This window comes from Theropithecus gelada, chromosome 20, assembly GCF_003255815.1.
Source record: "Theropithecus gelada isolate Dixy chromosome 20, Tgel_1.0, whole genome shotgun sequence".
NCBI classification, from domain to species: Eukaryota; Metazoa; Chordata; class Mammalia; order Primates; family Cercopithecidae; genus Theropithecus; species Theropithecus gelada.
This window is the reverse complement of record NC_037688.1, coordinates 42,230,517-42,251,798: the sequence shown is the minus strand read 5'-3', so window position 1 is coordinate 42,251,798 and position 21,282 is coordinate 42,230,517. Positions and strand designations below refer to the sequence as shown.

At 52.0% G+C, this 21,282-nt stretch overlaps 1 protein-coding gene across 1 annotated transcript in view; it reads left to right on the top strand.

Annotated features, from left to right (window-relative positions):
• Positions 1-492: 492 nt before the first annotated feature.
• The window catches only part of COTL1 (coactosin like F-actin binding protein 1), a 52,558-nt gene continuing 31,768 nt past the window's right edge, over positions 493-21,282 (top strand). Inside the window, exons 1-2 of the mRNA XM_025369766.1 lie at positions 493-768; positions 1,026-1,108. Coding sequence (XP_025225551.1) covers positions 692-768; positions 1,026-1,108 — 160 coding nt within the window. The 5' untranslated portion in view covers positions 493-691. The remainder of the gene's footprint in view (positions 769-1,025; positions 1,109-21,282) is intronic.

Below are 21,282 nucleotides of genomic sequence, written 5' to 3'. Positions count from 1 at the left end.
AGACCTTGGGGAGAAAGAAATAGGGAGGACGAAGAAGTTTCGGGCTGGGATAGGCAAGAAGAGGGAGGAGGAGAGAGGAAGAAGAATAAGGGGGAAGGGAGAAAGAGGGGGAGGGAAGGTAGGGAGAAGAGGTCAGGGAAGTGGGGGAAGCAAGGAGTGGGGGGAAGAAAAGGAAGGAGGAGGGAGAGGAGGAAGGCGGGGTGGGAAAGGGGGTTAGGGTAGTGGGAATTTCCAGGGAGAGGTCGGGAGGGGAGGAGGGGAAGTGAGAAGGAGGAGAGAGAAGAGGGATGTTGGGGGAGAAGAGAGCGGCAGGGAGGAGGGAGAGGGAGGAGGCAAAGCCCCTACTCCGGCCCCCATCTCCGAGTTGCGCAAGCCTTCCGGGCTGGGATTGGCCGCCGGAGAATCAAGACGCTCCGCCCCCGCAGCCCGGCGGCCAATGACCAGGCGGGCCGCGGCCTGGGCGGCCAATGGACGCGGGGGGGCGGGGTGGGCCACGGCCTGGGGGTCCCCGCGCGCTCTCCGTCCGCAGTGGAAGCCGCCGCCGTGCTCGGAGCTCGCAGGCGCCGCGTCGCCGTAGCCACCGCCGCCAGCCCGTGCGCCCTCGGCGCGTACCCGCCGCGCTCCCATTCCCGCCGCCGGCCAGGGGCGCGCTCGGCCGCCCCGGACAGTGTCCCGCTGAGGCCCCGCGGCGATGGCCACCAAGATCGACAAAGAGGCTTGCCGGGCGGCGTACAACCTGGTGCGCGACGACGGCTCAGCCGTCATCTGGTAGGAACTTTTCATTCCTCTCCACGCCCCGCTCCCCGGGCTCGCGCGGGGCCTCGTGCACCGAGCCGGCCTCCAGGCGGGACGGATTCGGGGCCTCCCGCGCTGTCTTCCTCGCCTTATTCCGGGACGGCGTGCCAGGCCCCCGCGGGCTTCTCCGTGGCCAGCGCGTCTGTTAGATTGTCCTCTGCAAGCGCCGCGCCGCGCAGCCACCAGCGCTGATGTGTGTGTGTGTGTTTTTTTCTTCTCCCAACCCAAAGGGTGACTTTTAAATATGACGGCTCCACCATCGTCCCCGGCGAGCAGGGAGCGGAGTACCAGCACTTCATCCAGCAGTGCACAGGTAGGGAGGCGCGCCTGCCGGGCGGATGCGCGGTCGTTGGGAGGTTGTCTGCACCCGGGGAGCCCCGGCCAGAGCCAACCTGGGAGGAACCGGTGGCCACATGGGGTGCTCCTAGCGCATGGCGTGGGAGGAACCCGATGTGAGCGTTTTAAGGCCTCATAAAACCTTCTCCCCTCTGGACATCCGAAGCAACAGAATTGACCCACCTGCCTCCGCCATCCCACAATGCCTTCTCCAGGCGGGGCAGCTCTTTTGCCCCCTGCGGTTCACTGGTTTTCCAAGGTCAACTCCTGTGTTTCCAAACTCCAGTGTCCAGCTCTTCCCACTGTCCCTTTTGATCAGTCACTGAGCCCAAATACGAACAGGCTAGGGGGCTGCTTGGAAGGAAAAGAAACTCAGCCGCGCCCTCCTTTCTCCCACTATCATTGTCTAACCGTGTGCTAATTTTATGTGATTTTTAATTTGACGAGTAGAATCAGATGCAAAAGAGTACACACCATATGATTCCATTTATAAATCCTAGACAAGGCGAAACTAATCTATGGTGTGAATGTCAGAATCAGGTTAGCTTTTGGGGTAGATAGCCTCTGATTGGGAGGGGCACACCACCCGGACTGCTGGGAGCTGGAAATGTCTCTGTAGACATTTGTTGATCTGGGAGGGGGTTATGCAGGTGTGTACCCACGTAAAAAATCATCAGACTGTATACTTAAGATTTGTGTGCCTTAGGCACTTCCTGGTTGTGTATGAACCATGAAAAGAAAGACCACGTGGCAGGCATCGCCATAAACCCCTCAGTAGTGGCAGAGGCTCTGTGATGTTGGTAATGGGACCTTTTAAAGAGATTGGAGAATGCGACTCCCTCCCATCTCTGGTCTTTAGTTGGAAGCAAACTTTTGGACAAAGGCAGCACAGCCCGGAGGTTAGGGCGTGGACCCTGAGCCAGATGGTGTGGGTTATTTATTTATTTATTTATTTATTTATTTTGTCTTTTTGAGACAGAGTCTTGCTCTGTTGCCCAGGCTGGAGTACAGTGGCCAATCTCAGCTAACTGCAGCCTCCCTTTCCTGGGTTCAAGAGAGTCTCCTGCTTCCTGAGTAGCTGGGATTACAGGCGCCCACCGCCACGCCCAGCTAATTTTTTGTAATTTTAGTGGAGATGGGGGTTTCACCATGTTGGCCAGGCTGGTCTCTAACTTCTGACCTTAGGTGATCTGCCCGCCTTGGCCTCTCAAAGTGCTGGGATTACAGGCGTGAGCCACTGAGCCCAGCCGACGGTGTGGGTTTGAATCCCTCAATGGCTGCGTCCTGGCTGTGTGGCTTGGAGCGAGTTCCTTCATCTCTGGGGGTCTTGGTTTCCTCACCTGCACTCTCACAGTGCCGTTGTGAGGGTAAGTGAGTCAGTATGTGTAAAATGCTCAGAACAGTGCCTGTACAAGCTACATGATTATTTGCGAAATAAATAAAAAGTACAAAATTGTGCCAGGGATCATGTGGGTGTTTCTTTCCTTAACTGCTTCCATAATCAAATTATATTTTACATTTAGTTCAATTCAAAGGATATTTGTGGAGGGACTACTAGAGGCTGAGCGATACTAAGAATGTGCACACACACACACACACACACACAACTAAAATTACTCCTTGTGCGCTGCCTCTAGACATTCATTCATTGCTTTTGTAAACAGTTGGCCTAAAATAGCAGCATAAAGCACTGCAACGATGTGAAGAGTTGGCAGGGCGGGATTTGCACCCAGGCCTCCGTCCCTCTGCCTCTGTGGTTTAATGTTTTTGCAAGCGGAATAAGTGCGAAATCTTAACTTTCTCCCCTCCGGTTCGTGAACAGCCAGAAGATTCAGCAGTATTTCTGCTTTGCCAGCTCTGAGGCTCTGCTTTACAGGCCAGCTTCCCTCGCTACATTCACTTCTTTCCTCCCACTGGTCGCCAATCACTCCCTTCCCCCATCAAACCATGGTCTGCCCCTGAAGCTACTGTTCTCTCCAGCAAGTAGAAGGTGATGAGGAAAGGAGCATCCCTCCCATCAGGGGACTCCTGGCAGATACTCCCAGGCCTCAGCCCACTCTGGTGTAGTGGGAAAACACTTCCTCCAGAAGGCTTGTGGTTTTCTGCTCATACGCACCCCCTGCCCCCCAGGGATGGGAGTGGGGAGTGGCGCACGTCTGGCGAGGAAGCTAAAAATGCTCCCCTGCTGTGTGTGGATCCTCATGAATGGGCCATGGGAGCTTCAGCTGCAGTCTGCATTCTTTCCCCAGCCATCTGTTGGACAAATGCATAGGAGAATTATGGTTGCCATGTCTGCTCTTGTTCCTCTCGGAAAAGCTTGTTCCTTCCTGCCGTCGTGTCCTCATAACCCAGGGACAATGGACTCAACACTGGCGCTGGCTGGATACTAGTCACGTTCGACATGCCTTATCTTGGTCATGCCTCAGAACAGCCCGGTGTGGCATGTACTGAGGTTGTTCCCATTCTACAGATGAGGAAACTGAGGCCCAGAGAGGTTAATAGGCTTCCTGTGTTCACCCAGCTAGAAAGTGGCAGAGTCAGGACTTGAACCCAGGCAGGCTGGCTCGGGGGACGTACTCTTGGCTTCTGAGGAGGTCGTTTAGATTCTCACCTCTGGGTGGGATTGCTTGCAGGTTGCAAATGACATGTTTTTGCCCACTTGTGATGCAGAGAGGGCTCTTTTGTGGCCCCACTTCCCTGCCAGGTATCCTGATAGGCCTGAGAAGAAAAGTTCCACTCTGGCTCGCGCTTCCTGCTTCCAAACATCTCGCAAGGTGGCCAGCAGGCTTGGAAGGCCAGAAACAGCACCCAGTTTCTTCCTTATAAACTCAGGGTGTGGGCCATCCTGGGGTCCTGCTCTCCTCCCAACACTCCCTGCTCTGGCACTCAGGCATTCTCTCTAAAATACCCGCTTCCGTGGCCCTCCCACCTCAGGCTACTGTCCTTTCTCCCCTTCCTCCCCCAGGGCGTTCCAGAATGGGATCTCTCCACCCAGCCTCCCCTCCTCTTCTCTCCCCAGCCTCCTGGCCTGGCCTTTCCTCCCTCGGAGCTGTTTTCCAGAGGGCCACTGGGTGTCTGCGCTGCCAGACCAGTTCCCTCCCACCCCCGTACTCATCCTCCCAATCTTTCTGCCTGCTCTGTGTCTGTACTGCTTCTTCCCGGGCTCGCCTGGCTCCCGGCCTTCCTCGCTGCCTGCCCCACCACTACCTCTGCTCTTGCTTCTTGCTCCATAGCTCAGTTCACCTGGGATGGTCAGAGACCTTGCAAGGGCTGTGAGAGATGCCCAGTGCAGATTAATGTAAGCAGAAAATCCACTGTGGCCTCTAGGTTGGAAACTCCAGGGGAAGTTCTAGCAGCAGCAAAGGCTGCCCAAACTCCAAACAGCCTGTCTTCCTCCTCCTAGCTCTGTCTTCATCCTTCACCTCCATTCTTGCGGGGAACGGGAAGGTTTAGTCCCTGGGCAGAGCCATCTTGGTGGAGAGAGAGCAGGCCTCTTTGCCAGTGATTTGGGGGTCCCTGGACTGTCTGTGGCTCCCTTGAGGTCGTGTGCCCATCCCTAGACCAACCACTGAGACTCTGGGTGGCCAGGCCTGGATCACATGCGCACCTCTGGAGTGGGGGGAGGGGGCAGCCCCACCCAAACCAGGAGACTGACTTGGGGAGGTGGCCTTCTAGGGAAGAATGGCATGCCACTTTCAGAAAAGTGTCCATTTGCCCCTTAACATCTCTGCCTTCCTCTTTATAGCAACAGTCTGTTTGCCCTCGATCTTCCTTGTCTGGTATCTACTCTGTCCTCCCTTGCTGGGGTAATTCTTTCTATAGTATATTTCTAATCAAGTCACTCCTCTGCTCATTAACCTTCTATGGCTCCCTTCTGCCCATTGGATTACACTCAGGCTGTCTGCTTGGTTTTCTAGTCGGTTTGTCCCCACCCACATCTCCTCTCTAGTATCTCCACACAGCCTCCCTCACGCACCTGCGGCCCAACACTGTAACATCCCCGCCTTGGTGCTTTTGATTTTGGAGGTTTCTACCATGAGGAACACCTCTTCCCCATCTCAACTCATGTGGGACTCAGCCGCCTACCTAGCTTACTGTGATTCCTTCTTTATTTCAACTCTGAGTACACTTTGGAATCAAAAACGCTGTAGTCCGGGCGCCATGGCTCATGCCTGTAATCCCAGCACTTTGGGAGGCCAAGGCAGGCGGATCACTTGAGGTCAGGAGTTTGAGACCAGCCTGGCCAACATAGTGAAACCCTGTCTTTACTAAAAATACAAAACTTAGCTGGGCATGGTGGCCAGTGCCTGTAATCCCAGCTACTCGGAGACTGAGGCAGGAGAATCGCTTGAACCCAGGAGGCAGAGGTTGCAATGAGCTGAGATCGTGCCATTGTACTCTAGCCTGGGCAACAGAGTGAGACTCTGTCTCAAAAAAAAAAAAAAAGAAAAAGAAAAAAGAAACATTTTAGATTGACATCTCAGCTCTGCTTCTCACTCACTGTGTGGCCTTGGGCAAGTGCATCCCTCCCTCTGTGCCTCAGTTTTTAGGTCTGTAAAATGGGGATCCTGACATGCTTACCTTTGAAGGTGACTGGGAAGGTTCCCTGAAGTAATGGACCTAAAATGAGAGCACAGGCCATGGTGTGTGTTGGCTGCCCTTACCACTGCTTTTCTTTTTTTTTGAGACAGAGTTTTTTTTCTGTCGTCCAGGCTGGAGTGCAGCCTCTGCCTCCTGGGGTCAAGCGATTCTCCTGCCTCAGCCTCCCAAGTAGCTGGGACTACAGGCACGTGCCACCACACCTGGCAAATTTTTGTATTTTTAGTAGAGATGGGATTTCACCATGTTGGCCAGGCTGGTCTCAAACTCCTGACCTCAAGTGATCCACTTGCCTCAGCCTCCCAAAATGCTGGGATTACAGGTGTGAGCCACTGTGCCCGGCCTCAAATAATTGTTTTTACTCTGATAGCACTCATGGAGGCATTATGCTTTCCATTCGGAAGCTTTCAGTACACGTCCCCACTTAGCACACAGTAGCACCTGGCCCAGGCTGATATGCAATAGGCATTTGGCCCCATGTGGACACGCATTAGACCTTTGGCACGGGTCTGCGTGCAGGAGCATGGTGAGAGGTGCTTAGCTCAGTGGTTCAAGGTTTGGGTTTTGTCCGATTGCCTGGGTTCAAATACTTGCCAGTCATGTGCTCTGGAGCAGGTGAGTTACCCGTCTGGTAACCTGCTACAGTGTGGTCATTAGAAGGATTGAAGAAGCAAGTCCTTATGCTGCTTGGGACATAGTGAGCACTCCATAAATGTCAGTCACTGTGATTGCCATTTTTGTCTGTGGAATTTAAGTGATGTGGAAGAAGCGTTCAAGAGCACCAAGAAGACGGAAGGGGGAGAGATGATGGGAAGGAAATGGGTGCTGAGCTGGGCTGGAGGGTCACAGGTTCACCTAACAGAGCCACTGGGAGCCAGGAGCAATCAGGGCTCAGCTGGCAGAGGTGGAGGGAAAGAAGCCATTTACCAGACCGGTCATATGATCTGTCTGACCACAGCAGAAAGGGCTTACAGATCATGTATGTATGGTGAGGCAGTGGCTGGGGCTGTCTATGAAATCACATTTTGTTTCTGTACCACTCAAATAATACATATTCTTTGTAGCATACTCATAAACCAAGATTAAACCAAAAGAAGAGAATACCAAGTAATACAGCTCAGATACAGTTTTGCAAACACTCAGGAACTTGTTCCCTCATTCATTCATTTATTCCTTCATTCTCCTGTTCATTTCTTCATTTAATTTATTGAACATATGAGAGTGCTACTCTGTGGGGGCGCGATTCTAGGCACTGAGGTTAAGTATAGAAACGGAAAAGGCCCCTGTCCTCATGGAGCTCACATTTTATTGTCATCTCCCAGGACAGACTACTGGTCTCATTTTTATCTATATTCTTGAGATATTTTTCTATTTGTAATTCTACTACAAAAGGGGATCATAGATATTTTAGAGCCACCTCCCCCCCATTCCAAAGTCCTCCCTATCTTCCTCTCTTATTCTGCAGTACCAGTTTGAAAATGGCTACATAGTTTCTCTCACACAAATGTAACATTGTTAAACCAATCCTCTATCCATGGACCTCAAATTATGTGTTGCAAGCAGTTTTATTTTAGAAGGAATCCAGGCATCTGGGAATGAGTCCAGTTTTCTGTTGGTGCAGCTTTTAGAGCTGATTGGTTAAGAGCATCAGTGGTGGGGCTGGGGCATCTTGCTTTGAACGATAGCCTTGTGCTGTGTGACCTTGGGCAGATCTCCCAGAGTTTCTGTTTTCTCGTCTGTAAAGATGGGGATAATGATTGCACGTAGGTTGTTGTAAGGATAAACCGGCATGTTCCATATGAAGCTTGTAGAGTACTGCCTGACACAGAATAAATGCTCAATAAATGTGGTTGTTGTTAAAGTAGCACCTTCTGAAAGGTGTTACATATCAATGGATAGGTTGAAAGAAATTTGAGATGTGCGGTGGTTACCAGAAAAGGCACCTTCATGAAGGGCAGCATCGGCTTGCTTGGAGGCAGGTGCCTTGTAACATTTGTTGGATGATGGTCTGGGTGGAGACGATATTCCCATGAGGCTCTGGTCAACCAGTAGTGTTTAATCCAAAACGTCACACAGAGAGATGTAGGGATTGATGGGGTTTTTTTTGTTTGTTTTGTTTTTGTTTTTCTGTCCAGCATTCCATCCTTTGGGGGAAACTCTTCCTTCCATTTCATAATAATCCTGGGCAGCCAATGTAGTGCCTGTGAGAGGGCACATGACCCAGACTGTCCAATCAGAGTAAGCCACCCCTCTGCCAACTGGTTCAAGGGCCCTTGTGACTCACATCTAGCCAATCAGATTCATCCCTGAGACTTTGGACAGAGTTGTTGGTAAAGAGTCTTTTTATCTTTCTCTGGGATTAAAACAAATAAGAATGATGAGGACTTGGAGCTCACAGGGCGTGTCTACCATTTATAGAGAGAACCTGTCTGAGAACTCAGGGACAGAGCCTTGTGGTGGGGGTGGAGACAGGTGACGCGGCTTAAAACTCTGGGATCCAGCCATGCTTGAAGCTTTCTCCTTAGACGGTTCACTTTCATGAGCCAAGTAATATTTTTTCTTAGGCCAGCATGAGTGGGTTCTGGATTTAGTTTCCATCTAAAAGAGTCCTGGCCATAGTCTCCAGGTTAGGCAGCTGGACACAGTCTCAGAGGAGAGGAGAATCCAGGCTGGACAAGGAATTTAAAGCCTCTCATGTGAGAACTGACTGAGGAAATTGGGCATATTTAACCTTGTGAGATCAAGAGGAGAGATCCTTGGGGGCACACGAGTGTTGTCTTCAGATGTTTGAGGGGCTGTCATGTGGAAAGTGTGGACTTCTTGTGTTCCTACCCCCACACCAACCCTATGTGGTAAATGGGACTATGCAGTAGGAATTCAGGGATAGTGTGTGAGTCTGTTCTCACGCTGCTATGAAGAAATACCTGCAACTGGGTAATTTATAAAGAAAAGAGGTTTAATTGACTAACAGTTTTGCATGGCTGGGGAGGCCTCTGGAAACTTACAGTCACGGCAAAAGGGGAAGCAAACACATCCTTCTTTACATGGCAGCAGGAGAGAGACTGAGAGCCAAGCAAAGGGGATAGCCCCTTGTAAAACTATGAACTCTGTGAGAACTCACTGTCACCAGAACAGTGTGGGGAAAACTGCCCTCGTGATTCAGTTATCTCCACCCCGTCCTGCTCTTGACACATGGGGATTATCACAATTCAAGGTGAGATTTGGGTGGGGACACAGTCAAACCATATCAGATAGATTTTGGGTGGACCTGGAGTGGAAGAACGGCCCTCAAGGTAGAACGGGCTACCAGAGGAGAAAGCGAGGCCCCCGTCATGGGAGGTATGTGAGGAGAGTCCGATTAACCGCTTGGCGTAGATGTTGAAGAAAGGATTGAAGGAGGTGCTCCTTCCCTCTGCGCTCTGCTGTCTCACAGCCCCGTTTTCTGGCCTGCTGTGCCTCCAGGAAGACTGACTAAATGTGTCTTAGTACAGGCCTGGTCTATGCCTCTCGGAGGTGGGATCAGCCCTACCTGGACGACAGAGACTGAGAGTGGTGGAGGGGTGGTTCCTACGGAAAACTGGAGTGTAGTTACCAAAAGAAGGGAGCTGGAATGCTAAGGAGTCAAATTCACCTGCTGTCCGTGACCTCCTCATATATAGCAATACAACGCACAGAGAGTTGGCAGTCTATGTATCATGCTGTTTTGCACCTGAATATTTTTTCCCTAGCTGCACATACACACACGGGTTTCAGAAATTTGGGTGAGAAGGGAAGGAGAGAAATTCCCTTCTTTCCTAAGGTCTAAGGGACTGAAGCTCTCAATCTGTGACAGGGCTTTGGGCAGTTATAAAGTGCTGAACAGTCTGTCCGTTATGCATGTGACAAACATTTTATTGAGTCCCTACTTTGCTCCAGAAACAATGTTGGGTTTTTAATTTAATTTAATTTTTGAGACAAGATCTTGCCCTGTCACCCAGGCTGGAGTGCAGTGGCATGATCTTGGCTCACTGCAACCTCTGTCTCCCAGGCTCAGGCAATTCTCCTACCTCAGCATCTCCTAGTAGCTGGGACTACAGGCACCTGCTTTGGCTCATTTTTGTATCTTTTGTAAAGATAGGGTTTCATTGTGTTGTCCAGGCTGGTCTCGAACTCCTGGGCTCAAGCGATCCACTTGCCTTGGCCTCTCAAAGTGTTGGAATTACAGGCGTGAGCCACCCCGCCCGGCTGGGGTTTTGTTTTTAAGTGGTACCCTGAAGGGCTGCTGAGACATTACCTTTGTGATTTTGTGCACTATCCAGTCTCCCATTGCCTTCTTTGCCACATATCTGAAGCTGGGAGGCCCCGAGCCATGCTGCGTAGCTTTTTTGTGTGTCCAAAGGCGCGTGGGCTTTGTGGTAGCTCTTTCATTCTACTGCATGGTGATGTTTGTGCTTTCTTTTCTGTTTGTGGCCTTGTCACCCATGATGAGGGATGGTAGATGTGTATCTTCCTGGTAAGTACAGTGTCTCATGTTTAAAAAAGGCCTTCCCCAAACACTAGTTAAATTGTGTTTTTGCCCCTTGAAAATCTTCAGAAGTTAATGCAAACTTTTTGAAAGCATTGCTTACAGGTTTTAGGGATGTTATAATACCTCCTTGTCTTCTATCCTTTCTTTACCCTATTTCATTCTGGCGCCCACCCACACCTGGAGCATGGCGCTCTATGCCTAGGTCTTTGATAATATTCCAGTTGCCAGATTTAGTGGTCATTTCTTTGTCTCTGATTCACTTTACCTCCCTCCAGCATTTGCCAGTGGCCAGCACCCCCTGAAAAGATAGTCCCCCTCGCTTGTGCTTCTGCTTCTGCACGGCTAGACTTGCCTAGTTCTCCTTTTATGTCTCTCTCCTTTCATTCTCACTTCCTTCTGCTGCTGCTTCTTCTGCTTCCTGCCTGATAAGTCTAGGCGTTTCTTAGGGCTCCACCCTTGATCATGACCTTGTCTTCTCCAGGACGTTTCTTGAGCATCTACTGTGCGCCAAGCCCTTTGCCAAGTACTGAGTTGAGTCCCTTCCCTGACCCCAGTGAGCTTGCAGTTCAGGCCAGGGGTGGCTTTCTAACCTTCAGGTTGGGCTGCTCCCCCGCCTCCCACTCCCAACACCTTTTCCCCATAAGGTCCAAATGCTCAGACATGACATGGAGTGCCCTTTATGACAGGGGCTGGCCAGCCAACTCCTCCAGTGCATGTCCCCAACACACACAATGCTGACCTCAGGGATGCCCAAGTCCCAGGCCCTACGTAGGGGCTCTGCGTGTGTTAGCTCATCTCATTTATCTTCTCTCTGAGGGTGTAATGAGCAGAGTGACACCCACAAGTAGGAATTATCCGCACTTCACTGAGGAGGAACCTGACATTTTCCTTGGAGAGCCAGAGTTGCTTGCTGGAAACGCTGCAGCTGGGAAGAACTGCATTTTGAATCCAGATCTGTGTCCGAGGCTCCCAGCCCTTCCCTGTGCCATGCTGCCCTGCCTTCCCGCTTCCTTAGGCCTGTGGATGCTCTTCCCTCTGCCTGCACTGTCTTCATCTGTTTCGCTTTCCTGGAGGACTCCTACACACCCGTCAAGGCCCGGTGTGAATGCTCCCTCTGCTCGGATGCCCTCCTTGTCTTCATGGTGCTGGTGTCCTGTGTGGTGGTGGTGTGCATGTCTGTTTCTTCATCTCCTTGGTGAAGTCCTGGAGAGAGGGACTTTGTCCGGTTGGTGGTGGAATCCCCAAGCTTCATGGTTAGCTGGCTCCCAGTCTCTTTTCCCCACGGGTGTGTTGCTTCCTTGAGTAGGCCCAAGTCATGGGCTGTATCCCGGGTCATAGGCTTTTCCCAGCAAGTGCTGGCTGTCCACTCCTTTGTCTCTTGCTTATAGAAGAGAACCCATAATGCCTGGGTTCAAATTTCAGCTCTACTTCTTATGAGCTGTAGGCACCTGGGACAGAATCCTACAGTTACTGCTGTGGGCATCTGGGACAAAATCCCACAGGAACCCTTAGAGGAACGTGGAGAGTACAGCCCTGGGAGGCGGGGGCACGTAGCCACCGACTCTCATCCACCATTGGTTGAGGGGTCCTTTAGGGGCTCTAGGGTTTCTGCACTCCAGGCTGTGCCTCTGTGGGATTGAGCAGCTAGCACATGGCAGGATGTCATGGTGTACCCAAATGGCTATGCCCACCACCGCTGAAACCAGATGTGGCCTTCGAGAAGGTGACAAGGAGTCAAAAAGCATATCCTTGCAGCATTTAGCAGTGCCTAAGATCATAGCCACATGTGCAGTTATGCACCTGTTTATTGTGTGACTTTCCTGGGAGCATCTAAGCCCTGTGGGGCAGAAACCTGGTCAGCTTTGTTTTCTGCAGTATTGGCAGTGCTGGGAACAGCACCTGATAGCCTGCACAGATGTGGTTGAGTAGGCATATGAGTGACAGTCTATGTAGATGTCTGAGAGCTAAGCTCACACAGGAGGGCCCGCCGTCCCCTCCTCCAAAGTAACAGTCCAGTGGCCCCCAAGGCTCCCCGGCTGCTACCACTGGCCACGTGACTGCTCTGGCCCCAGGCTTCTTACTCCAGAGCCCAGACATCGCCACCTTCCTCTCCCACTTAAACAAGTGCCAGAGACTTTTCTGATTTAGCTCAGTGGCCTCAGCAGTGGCAGGTCCCCAGAGGCTGGTTTCTGAAGACAGGCATGGCACCTCAGCATTTAATATTTTATTTCATGCGTGCATTTTGAAATTAACCCGTCATAGATCTTGTTTTTAGTTCTGTACTTAGTTTATGGTCACCACGTTTTTCTTCATGCACTTATTTTGTCTTCTATGTAGTTAGGTAAGCTTCCTTGCCAGTAATAAGTAACTAAATTGATAACAGCAATAGTTAACAGTGGACCTTTATTAGGCCAGGCATTAGCCAAGGTCACTGTGTTAATTTCCTATGGCCGCTGTTACAAATGACCACAAACGTGGTGAATTAAAACAACATAAATGCATCATCTTACAATTCTGGAACTCAGAAGACTGACATGAGCCTCCCAGGACTAAAATCCAGGTGTGGACAGGGCAGTTTCTCCTGGAGGCTCCAGGGGAGAATCCATTTCCTTGCCTTCTCTGGCTTCCAGAGGCTGCCTGCATTCCTTGGCTTGTGGCCTCTTCCTCTGTCTTCAAAGCCAGTTGTGGCAGGTCGAGTCCTCATGATGTCATCTCTCTGGTTCTGGCCCTCCTCCCCACCCTTCCCCATTTAAGGACTGCAGTGATCACACAGGTCTCACACAGATAACCCAGGAGAATCTCCCATCTCAGGATCCTTACCTTAATCGCACCCTCAAAGTCCCTTTTGCCATGTGAGGGACATATTCACAGTTTTGGGGTTTAGGACGTAGATGTCTTGGGGGCCATTGTTTTGCCTGCCACAGTCACTTTCTTGTGATTTAATTTAATATGCACGGTGACCCAGCATCGCAGGCCCTGTTGCTATCCCGTTTCACAGCTGGGGCGGCATGCGGCCGGGCTGCAATTCTTACCTGGTGCATGTGCTTCTCGCCCCCACTCCTGACACCCCCTGCACTCCAGCTTGCAATGTAAAATCTTCATGAAACAAGGAGGTAAGACCACGGGAGGCTCTTTTGTGGAACACCAAGGGGCAGACCTAAGGCCCAGGCCCAGGCCGTGGGGGAGCCGTGGCACTGTTTAGAAGCCACTGTTGTTTAGAGGTCATTTCTGCCATTGTTGTTGACACAGAAAACCTGTGAGTGTGTCTGGGGAGCAATGCTCCTTAATTCCTGAACCCAAATGTTCCCTCCTGCCCTGGAGAGACTTTCCCAGGAAATCCCGATTTCCCTACTTTTGCCTGAAGGGCTGGCCTTTGGAGGTCTGATCTGACCCGGAAGCGGAAGCGCTTTTCTCCCCCTTTCTGGCTAGAGCTTTTCCCCTCCTTTCTGGCTAGAATTCTACCCTGCTTATAAAATGGAGTGTATTGTTCATGGCTTGCAAATACAAGCTGCTGCCGCCTCAGGCGGGCCAGGGGTCAGCTGGAGCTGGGGGAAGGGTGAAAAGAACCTGGCTTGAGATGCAAAGAGCCAGGCTCGTGGCGCCCCCTGTGTGACCCCTGCAGCCACAGCCCCCTCTGGGCCTCTGCCTCACAGAGGGACAGAGAGGGCCGTGTCCACCCTGGAGCTCTCTGGATTTGGCCAAACCTGGCTGCTGTGTGGCCCGTTCTTGGGAACACCATACTCTCTTCCTGGGTGACTTTGATCACTCATCCCCGCAGCAAATATAAACTGAGCACTCACGGTCTGCTGGGCACTCGTGCTGGGAGAGCTCAGTGGGGTGCATTACCGTGCACAACCTTGTGAATGGACCGAAAACCACTGAATTGTACAGTTTAACAGGGTGCTGTTCATGCTGTGTAAATAATATCTTAGGTTTAAGAAGCGTAAAGAAAAAAGGAGGAAGAGGCTCCTGGGTGGGCAGGAGGGCAGGAACCTAGCGGGGCCATGGGGTGTGGGCCATGGGAGGGGAGCGTGGGTGGGGAGTAGGGGTGGAGAGCAGGGGGTGAGGACTGTGGAGGGTGAGTGTGGCGTAGGGAGTAGGGGATGGGGGCTGTGGGATGAGGGCTATGGCTGGTGAATGTGAATGGGGAGCGCAGGGGTTGGGGAGTGGGAGGGGAGCATGGGTGGGAAGGCAGTTGGGAAGCATGGGGTCCAGCTGTGGTGGGGCAGCGGGAGGGAGAGGGGAGTGGGGGTGTCGTAGGAAGTGGGGAACATGGGGTGGAGGCCATCGGGGAGGAAGTGTGGGTGGGGAGTGGGGGGTGGAAAGCGGGACGGTGGGGAGCTAGCAGGGCCCAGGGTGCAGTGGCCCCGGGAGCCATGTAAGGCCTCCGGGTTTTCCTGGAGCAGCACGCATTTTATTCTGACTACTTTGGTTTCATGTCCTCCTAGAACTTTGCCTTGGCTGTTTTTGGGGCTCATTTCCAGCTGGGCAGTTTTATTCTGCCACTTCTTCCTGTGGGTCCCCAGGGATGATGCGCCAACCCCACAGGCCCTGAGCGGCCTCTTTCTCTGAGCACAGCCCTGCCTCTCCCCACTGAACTCCCGGCTCCCCCACTGCCTCCATTCGCTTCATAGTCTGTTGCCATTGTCCCCGTTGGTCCCAAGGCCGCCTTGTCCTTATCCTCACCTAGCGCTTCTCAACACTTTGTATGCCTGGCCCAATTCCCAGGGCGTCACCCCCTCAGCTGACTCTGATGAGGATCAACGTGCTGTGTCACCGTTGAGGAGACCTCCAGGGGGAGGCTTGCTGGTCCCTTGGGCTCTCAGTGGGGTCCTCCTGTGTTTAGGGCCGAGCCACGATGCCGTGTGGTACCCGCGTTTCCAATGTGCTCACTCAGAGTCTGGCGCAGAGCCCTGGCTGAGTCACGCTTCGTTGCCTCGGTCCTTTGGGAAGAGGGGAGGTTCTGCCTCGGACGTTGCATGGGGTAACGAATAAGTGAATCTGTAGAAGAGTAAAGTGAGTCAGCCCTCCCCGTGGGGGCTGGTGTGTGCAGGCTTGCGGGCTGGAGTGTTGTTAAAGTCCACTGCGAGGCTGCCCCCGCCAACCAGGGGCTCCTACGCAGAGGTGGAGAGGCCTCCGGGGAACTGGGGGGCAGAGAGGGGAAGTCGCTGGGCCATTGTCACATGGGAGGAAAGGGGCAGAGCCAGGACCTAAACCCTACTCTCCAGGCTCTCCTGCGGCTGATGTTTCCAGCCAGCTGCGTCCCTCTGGGCCACCGTCCTTGGGGTATGTGAAAGGTGGAGAATCAGCTTCCTCATTATGCAGGCATCGCTGACTCTAGCAACACTACCTTATTGGCCTGCCCTTTCCATGCACGAATTTTTTTTTTTTTCCTTTTGTGATGGAGTCTCACTCTATCTCCAGGCTGGAGTGCAGTGGCATGATCTCAGCTTACTGCAACCTCTGCCCCCTGGACTCAAGCGATTCTCCTACTTCAGCCTCCTGAATAGCTGGGATTACAGGTGTACACCACCATGGGTGGCTAATTTTTATGTTTTTAGTAGAGACAGGATTTTGCCAGGTTGGCCAGGCTGGTCTCCAACTCCTGAGCTCAAGTGATCTGCTCGCCTTGGCCTCCCAAAGTGCTGGGATTACAGACATGAGCCACCGCGTCCAGCCCTATGCACTTTTACTAAACCACAGATTTGTCAAAACAAATCACTTGTTATGTCTGTCCATATCCATTCATTCCTGCCTGTCTATTCATTCCTGCTCTCTGGGGGTGGAAGTCACACTTCAAAAATCCTGAGAAGGAATTGGTTTTATTCTTTTTTTTTTTTTAATTAAAAGAAAAAAATTTTTTGAAACAGAGTCTCACTGTGGCCCAGGCTGGAGTGCAGTGGTGTGATCATAGCTCACTGCAGCCTCAACCTCCTGGGCTCAAGCGATCGTCCTGCTTCAGCCTCCCAAAGTATTGGGATTACAGGCCCGAGCCACTGTGCCCATCTTCTTTATTTTACCTTATAAAATTGCACCCCCAGCTGCAAATTGGGAACTGAAAAGCCTCTGAGAGGTCAAAGATGGCATGCAGATGCCCTTCATTTGTTCAGGATGTATGTATTGAACACACGTGGGGCATCGTCTGGGTGCTTTGGATGTGCTGGGGAACAAGATTCCTTCGCTCCTGGAGTAGGGCTGAGCAAGCTGAAGGAGCCCTGTAGCTCATTCTGAGCCTTTAAGCTCTTAGTTTGCACACAGTTATAATCAACTGCATCCTATGCCCCTCTGGCTTGTGGTGAGTCAGAAACAGAGAGACGGCTGGTGGAGGAAGGCGTTTTGAACTTGCCAGCAGAGGCTGTTACTTTGTTTGGAGTTCTGTCACAATCTCTCTCTCAAATTGTTAACAAGAACCCTCTTTGTCCTTTCCCTGTTCTCTGGAGGAACTCTAAGTCATCCTTCAAGACCCTGATCAGGACGGCTGCGGTCGCTCATGCCTGTAGTCCCAGCACTTTGGGAGTCCAGGATTGGGGGATCACAAGGTCAAGAGTTCGAGACCAGCCTGGCCAACATGGTGAAACCCTGTCTATACTAAAAATACAAAAATTAGCCAGGTGGGGTGAAGCGTGCCAGTAATCCCAGCTACTCAGGAGGCTGAGGCAGGAGAATTGCTTGAACCCGGGAGGCGGAGGTTGCAGTGAGCCGAGATCGTGCCACTGCACTCCAGCCTGGGTGACAGAGTGAGACTCCATCTCGGGGAGTAAAAAGAAAAAGACCCTAATCAAACATCACCTCCTCTGCGAAGCCTGTCATGATCACAACCGTCCAGGCAGAGTGGATTTCCTTCTTTCCTTGATGCTACTATCACTGCCAGCCACAACTCTTTATCATAGCAGTAATGTCATGGTATTCACACACTACATTTTTGTTTGCCATGGTAGACTGTATATTTTTTGAGGGTAGGGATTGCATGTTTTTCGGCAAAATCCCTGTATCACAGATTGTCAGTAAGTGTTTGTCAAATAACCATCCCACAGTGATGGAAGACGCAGCACAACAGTAAAAAGCAGATACAAGAGTATAAAGCAGTGTGTGCCAGGGCTGTTCAGTGATTGGGAGCCAGACACTGAATCCCGCAGTGGCCGAGTGTCTCCTTGTAGATGCCATAGATGCTGCAATAAGGTCCTCAGAGCCTCCAGGGACTGGTTACAGCCCCCCTTCTCTAAGTCAGAGGGTGGAGTCAGGTCTAACACACTAACTCCCATTTAAGGAAGTAGAGAATTATCATTGAAAGAAAGTGCTAGTGCTTTGTCATAGGGGGAAAACCTTTAGCTCTCGGTTTAATTTGGGTATCCAGATCAGCTTATACCCTGGAGGTTCTGCTGAAGTAATCATCTTTCTTTTCCTCTGGCCATCCTGCACTCCATTTTCTTATGTTCTCTGTCAAGCTAGGAAAGCTGGGTCATTCACACCTAATGAAAATGCAATGAGTCAGGGATCATTTGAGGAGGCTTCTGCATTGGATATCAAACCGCATTTACAGTGTGAGCTCCAATGCAGAAACAATGTGCCTACACGCAGATACCCACACAATGCAGATCACATAAAGAAACAGAGCCTTGACCGGGCGCAGTGGCTCATGCCTGTAATCCCAGCTCTTTGGGAGGCTGAGGCGGGCGGATCACCTGAGGTCAGGGGTTCGAGATCAGCCTGGCCAACGTGGTGAAAGCCCGTCTGTACTAAAACTACAAAAATTAGCCGCGCATGGTGGCAGGCAACTGTAATCCCTGCTGCTCGGGAGGCTGAGGCTGGAGAATCGCTTGAACCTGGGAGGCGGAGGTTGCAGTGACTGAGATCGTGCCACGGTACTGCAGGCTGGGCAACAGAGCGAGACTTCATCTCAAAAAAAAAAAAAAAAAAAAAAAAAGGCCGGGCGCGGTGGCTCATGCCTGTAATCCCAGCACTTTGGGAGGCCAAGACAGGCGGATCACGAGGTCAGGAGATCGAGGCCATCCTGGCTAACATGGTGAAACCCCATCTCTACTAAAAATACAAAAAGATTAGCCAGGTGTAGTGGTGGGCGCCTGTAGTCGCAGCTACTTGGGAGGCTGAGGCAGGAGAATGGCGTGAACTTGGAGCTTATAGTGAGCCGAGATCCCGCCACTGTACTCCAGCCTGGGCGACAGAGCAAGACTCCGTCTCAAAAAAAAAAAAAGAGTTTTAGTCATTCCCTATAAGGAATAAACCAAAAGGAGTTTATTTCTAGAGTAATGAGTTTTAGTTTTTACACTTTTTAATATTTTTGCAAAGTTTTTTGAGCAGGACAGGAGGGTGCGTTTGGTTTGGTTTGGTTTTTGTCAGTCAGGGGAAGCTACGAAAGTCACTCTGAAAAAAGACAGCAAGTGCTACAGTGATACGCGGCCTCTTAGTAGTGAGAGCTCTCCTTTCAACTTCAGCCACGAACCTGGCGCCTTCCAGCCCCAGCCTCAGGCCCCTCCCTCTTACACACATGGGCGCCCACTGAGCCCTCCTTCCTCTTTGGTGGCGAGAAGACCTTTCTCCTTCCTCAGCCTTGCCCCCCTCCCCTTAGCCGCCTGCTGGAAGCCAGCCGCTGCCATGGCGACTGCCCAGCTGTCCCCTTGCTCTGGGCAGCAGGATGTAAGAGTTCTTTCCCGTTTCCTTTCCTCCTCGCTCCAGGGAGCTCCCTCGGTGGAAGCTGACAACTCAGCTTTTTAGTGTGTGGGTTGTTTTTTCCCTTCCTGAGCCGTGTTTGCATAACCTCTCCGGAGTCTCTGTAAAGTTAGGGCAGCGTTAGAGTGAGCTGCAATCTTGCCGCCCTCTGGGGCAACTTCCTCCCGCCCTTCCCTTCCCCCTTTCTTTTGCCTTGCTCTAAGGTTGAGTGTGGGGTTGAAATTCTGAAATGATTCTCTCGTTTTTCTTTCCGTTGGCCCACAGATAACGTAGAGGGTGCCTATGACATGCCTGGCGTGGGGATCAGTGCTGGGGCCATAACAAGACCCAGACAGATATGAAAGTAGCTGAAAAGATCAAAAGGACTTACACTAAGAAGTTTCTAGGGTGGTGGGGGACCCTTAATTTCTTCATTTGGCTTTTTTGTGTTTCTCATTATTCTACACCTAGTATATGTTTTTGTAATGAAAGAAAAAGTTGTTTAAAACATTTGCAAACGTGTTGAGAGAGTTGTGCGGTGCTTGGCCCAGCCAGATCCTCCTTCCTCCGGGGGTTGGTCCTCCAGCCAGGACTGGCTTTGGGGAAACGCAGAGGAGACTAGAATCTCTTTGGGGAGAAGGCCCCCAGTCAATGTGGATCCTGTGTCGGGGCTACCCTGGTGAGAACACTGGGTGGGCCTGGTCAGAATCTCTTCCTCAGAGCTGACCTGAGCCTGAGATTTCCAGTGTGGGTGGGAGGGGGAAGGGGGGAGGGGCAGGCCTTCCGAGCTTAGTGGGTACCATATGCCGTTTGTAACTTTTGGGGAATTATTAGAGCAGCTCATCCTGGTGGCTTTGGTGATTACAGAGAATTCTTGCCTTTGCCCCCCTTCCTAGCTGGCCACTTTGGGGTCATCCTCCGTTTCCGTTGTCATTGGGGTTTTTTTCCCACATCCCCATCACTTTGACTGCTCAGCAGCTCCTTCTCCCCGACCCGCTTTAATCCACCCACCCCCCTGCCCGCCTTGGTCCCTGCCCCCACTTGGTTCTCCCGCTGGGTCTCCCTGTGTGGTCCCTCCCACCCCCACTGTCTCTTCTTTACCCCCTCCGGCCTTTCCCTGCCCCATCCCTCTCTCTTCCTGAGAGGTCGGGAGGAGGGAAGAAGGGGAGGAGGAGGCACCGAGGAGGAGGAGGAGGCGGAAAGGCACTTCCAGGACCCAGGGGAAAGGTCAGAGGAGAGCCAGGAGAGGGAGAGGCCAGAGAGAGGAGCCTGTAACAGCCACCAGGGCTGAGCTCCGCTCTGCGCCAGGCAGTGTCCTGAGAACATTAGGATGCTCATGTGTTGACACAGATGAACTTACTTAGTACATGAAGGCGGGGAACCTTGAAGAGATGACCTGGGCACTGGACTAAGGCTCCCTTTACCTACCTGCAGGGCCCTGCCTGGGGCTTCTAGGTCTCCAGGGGTCCTTTCCAGGAGCCAGAGCTCCATCGTTGGCCTCTGATGAGGCTTCGTAGACCAGCAGAAGGAAGGGTCAGGCTCTTTTGAGAGTGGAGTTTTATTAATGTTAAACATGACAGCTGCCTTTTCATAAACAAAACTCGCCCTGGGTGGGAAGGGGAGGGCATCCATAGTCTCCAAATCGGGAACTTCCAGTGTGCAATCAGCCTGAGCTCTGAGTGCATGACACCGACCAGAAGGAAACCACGGTCCTCAGGATGGGGCTCCTGACCTTGCTGTATCCTCGGTGAGACAGGGCTCGGTGTGATGCTGTGATGCGCATCTGAATCCTCGTGGCTTATGGGCAAGCAGAGGAGCTAGAGGCAGCACAGGCAGAAAGGCCTCCCGGTACCCAGGGCTGATGCTCAGTAGCTCTCTTGCTAATGATGGCTGTTCCCTCTCTTGAGGTTGGGGTTTTGGGGAGGGAACACTGGAGGGACTGTCCTGGTGGTCTTTGATAGACGAGCTCAGGAACCATGGAGTCTGCAGGAAGCTGTTTCCTGCCGTCACTTGTTTAAAATAAAAGGCAGACAGGCAGCAAGGAAGACGTGGGGAACTGAGCTCTGAGCACTTCAGCTTTTCTGCCCTTGAGACCTTTGTCTCGTCCCCTCTCCCAACAGCGAGTTGTCACCATTTCCTCTTCTCCACCTCTTCCTCTAAGCCAGTGGGTCTCAAGGTTCAGCAGCCTCAGAATCACCCTGGGGCTCATCCGAGCCCAGTTTCAGAGCTCCACTCCCAGTGTCTGGATCAGTAGGGCTGAGTGGAGCCTGAGCACTCACATTTCTAGTAAGTTCCTGGGTGTTGTGGTGCTGCTGGTCCAAGGACCATGCGTTGAGAGCTGCTGCTTTAGACTTCAGCAGCTCTGCAGCGGGCAGGGA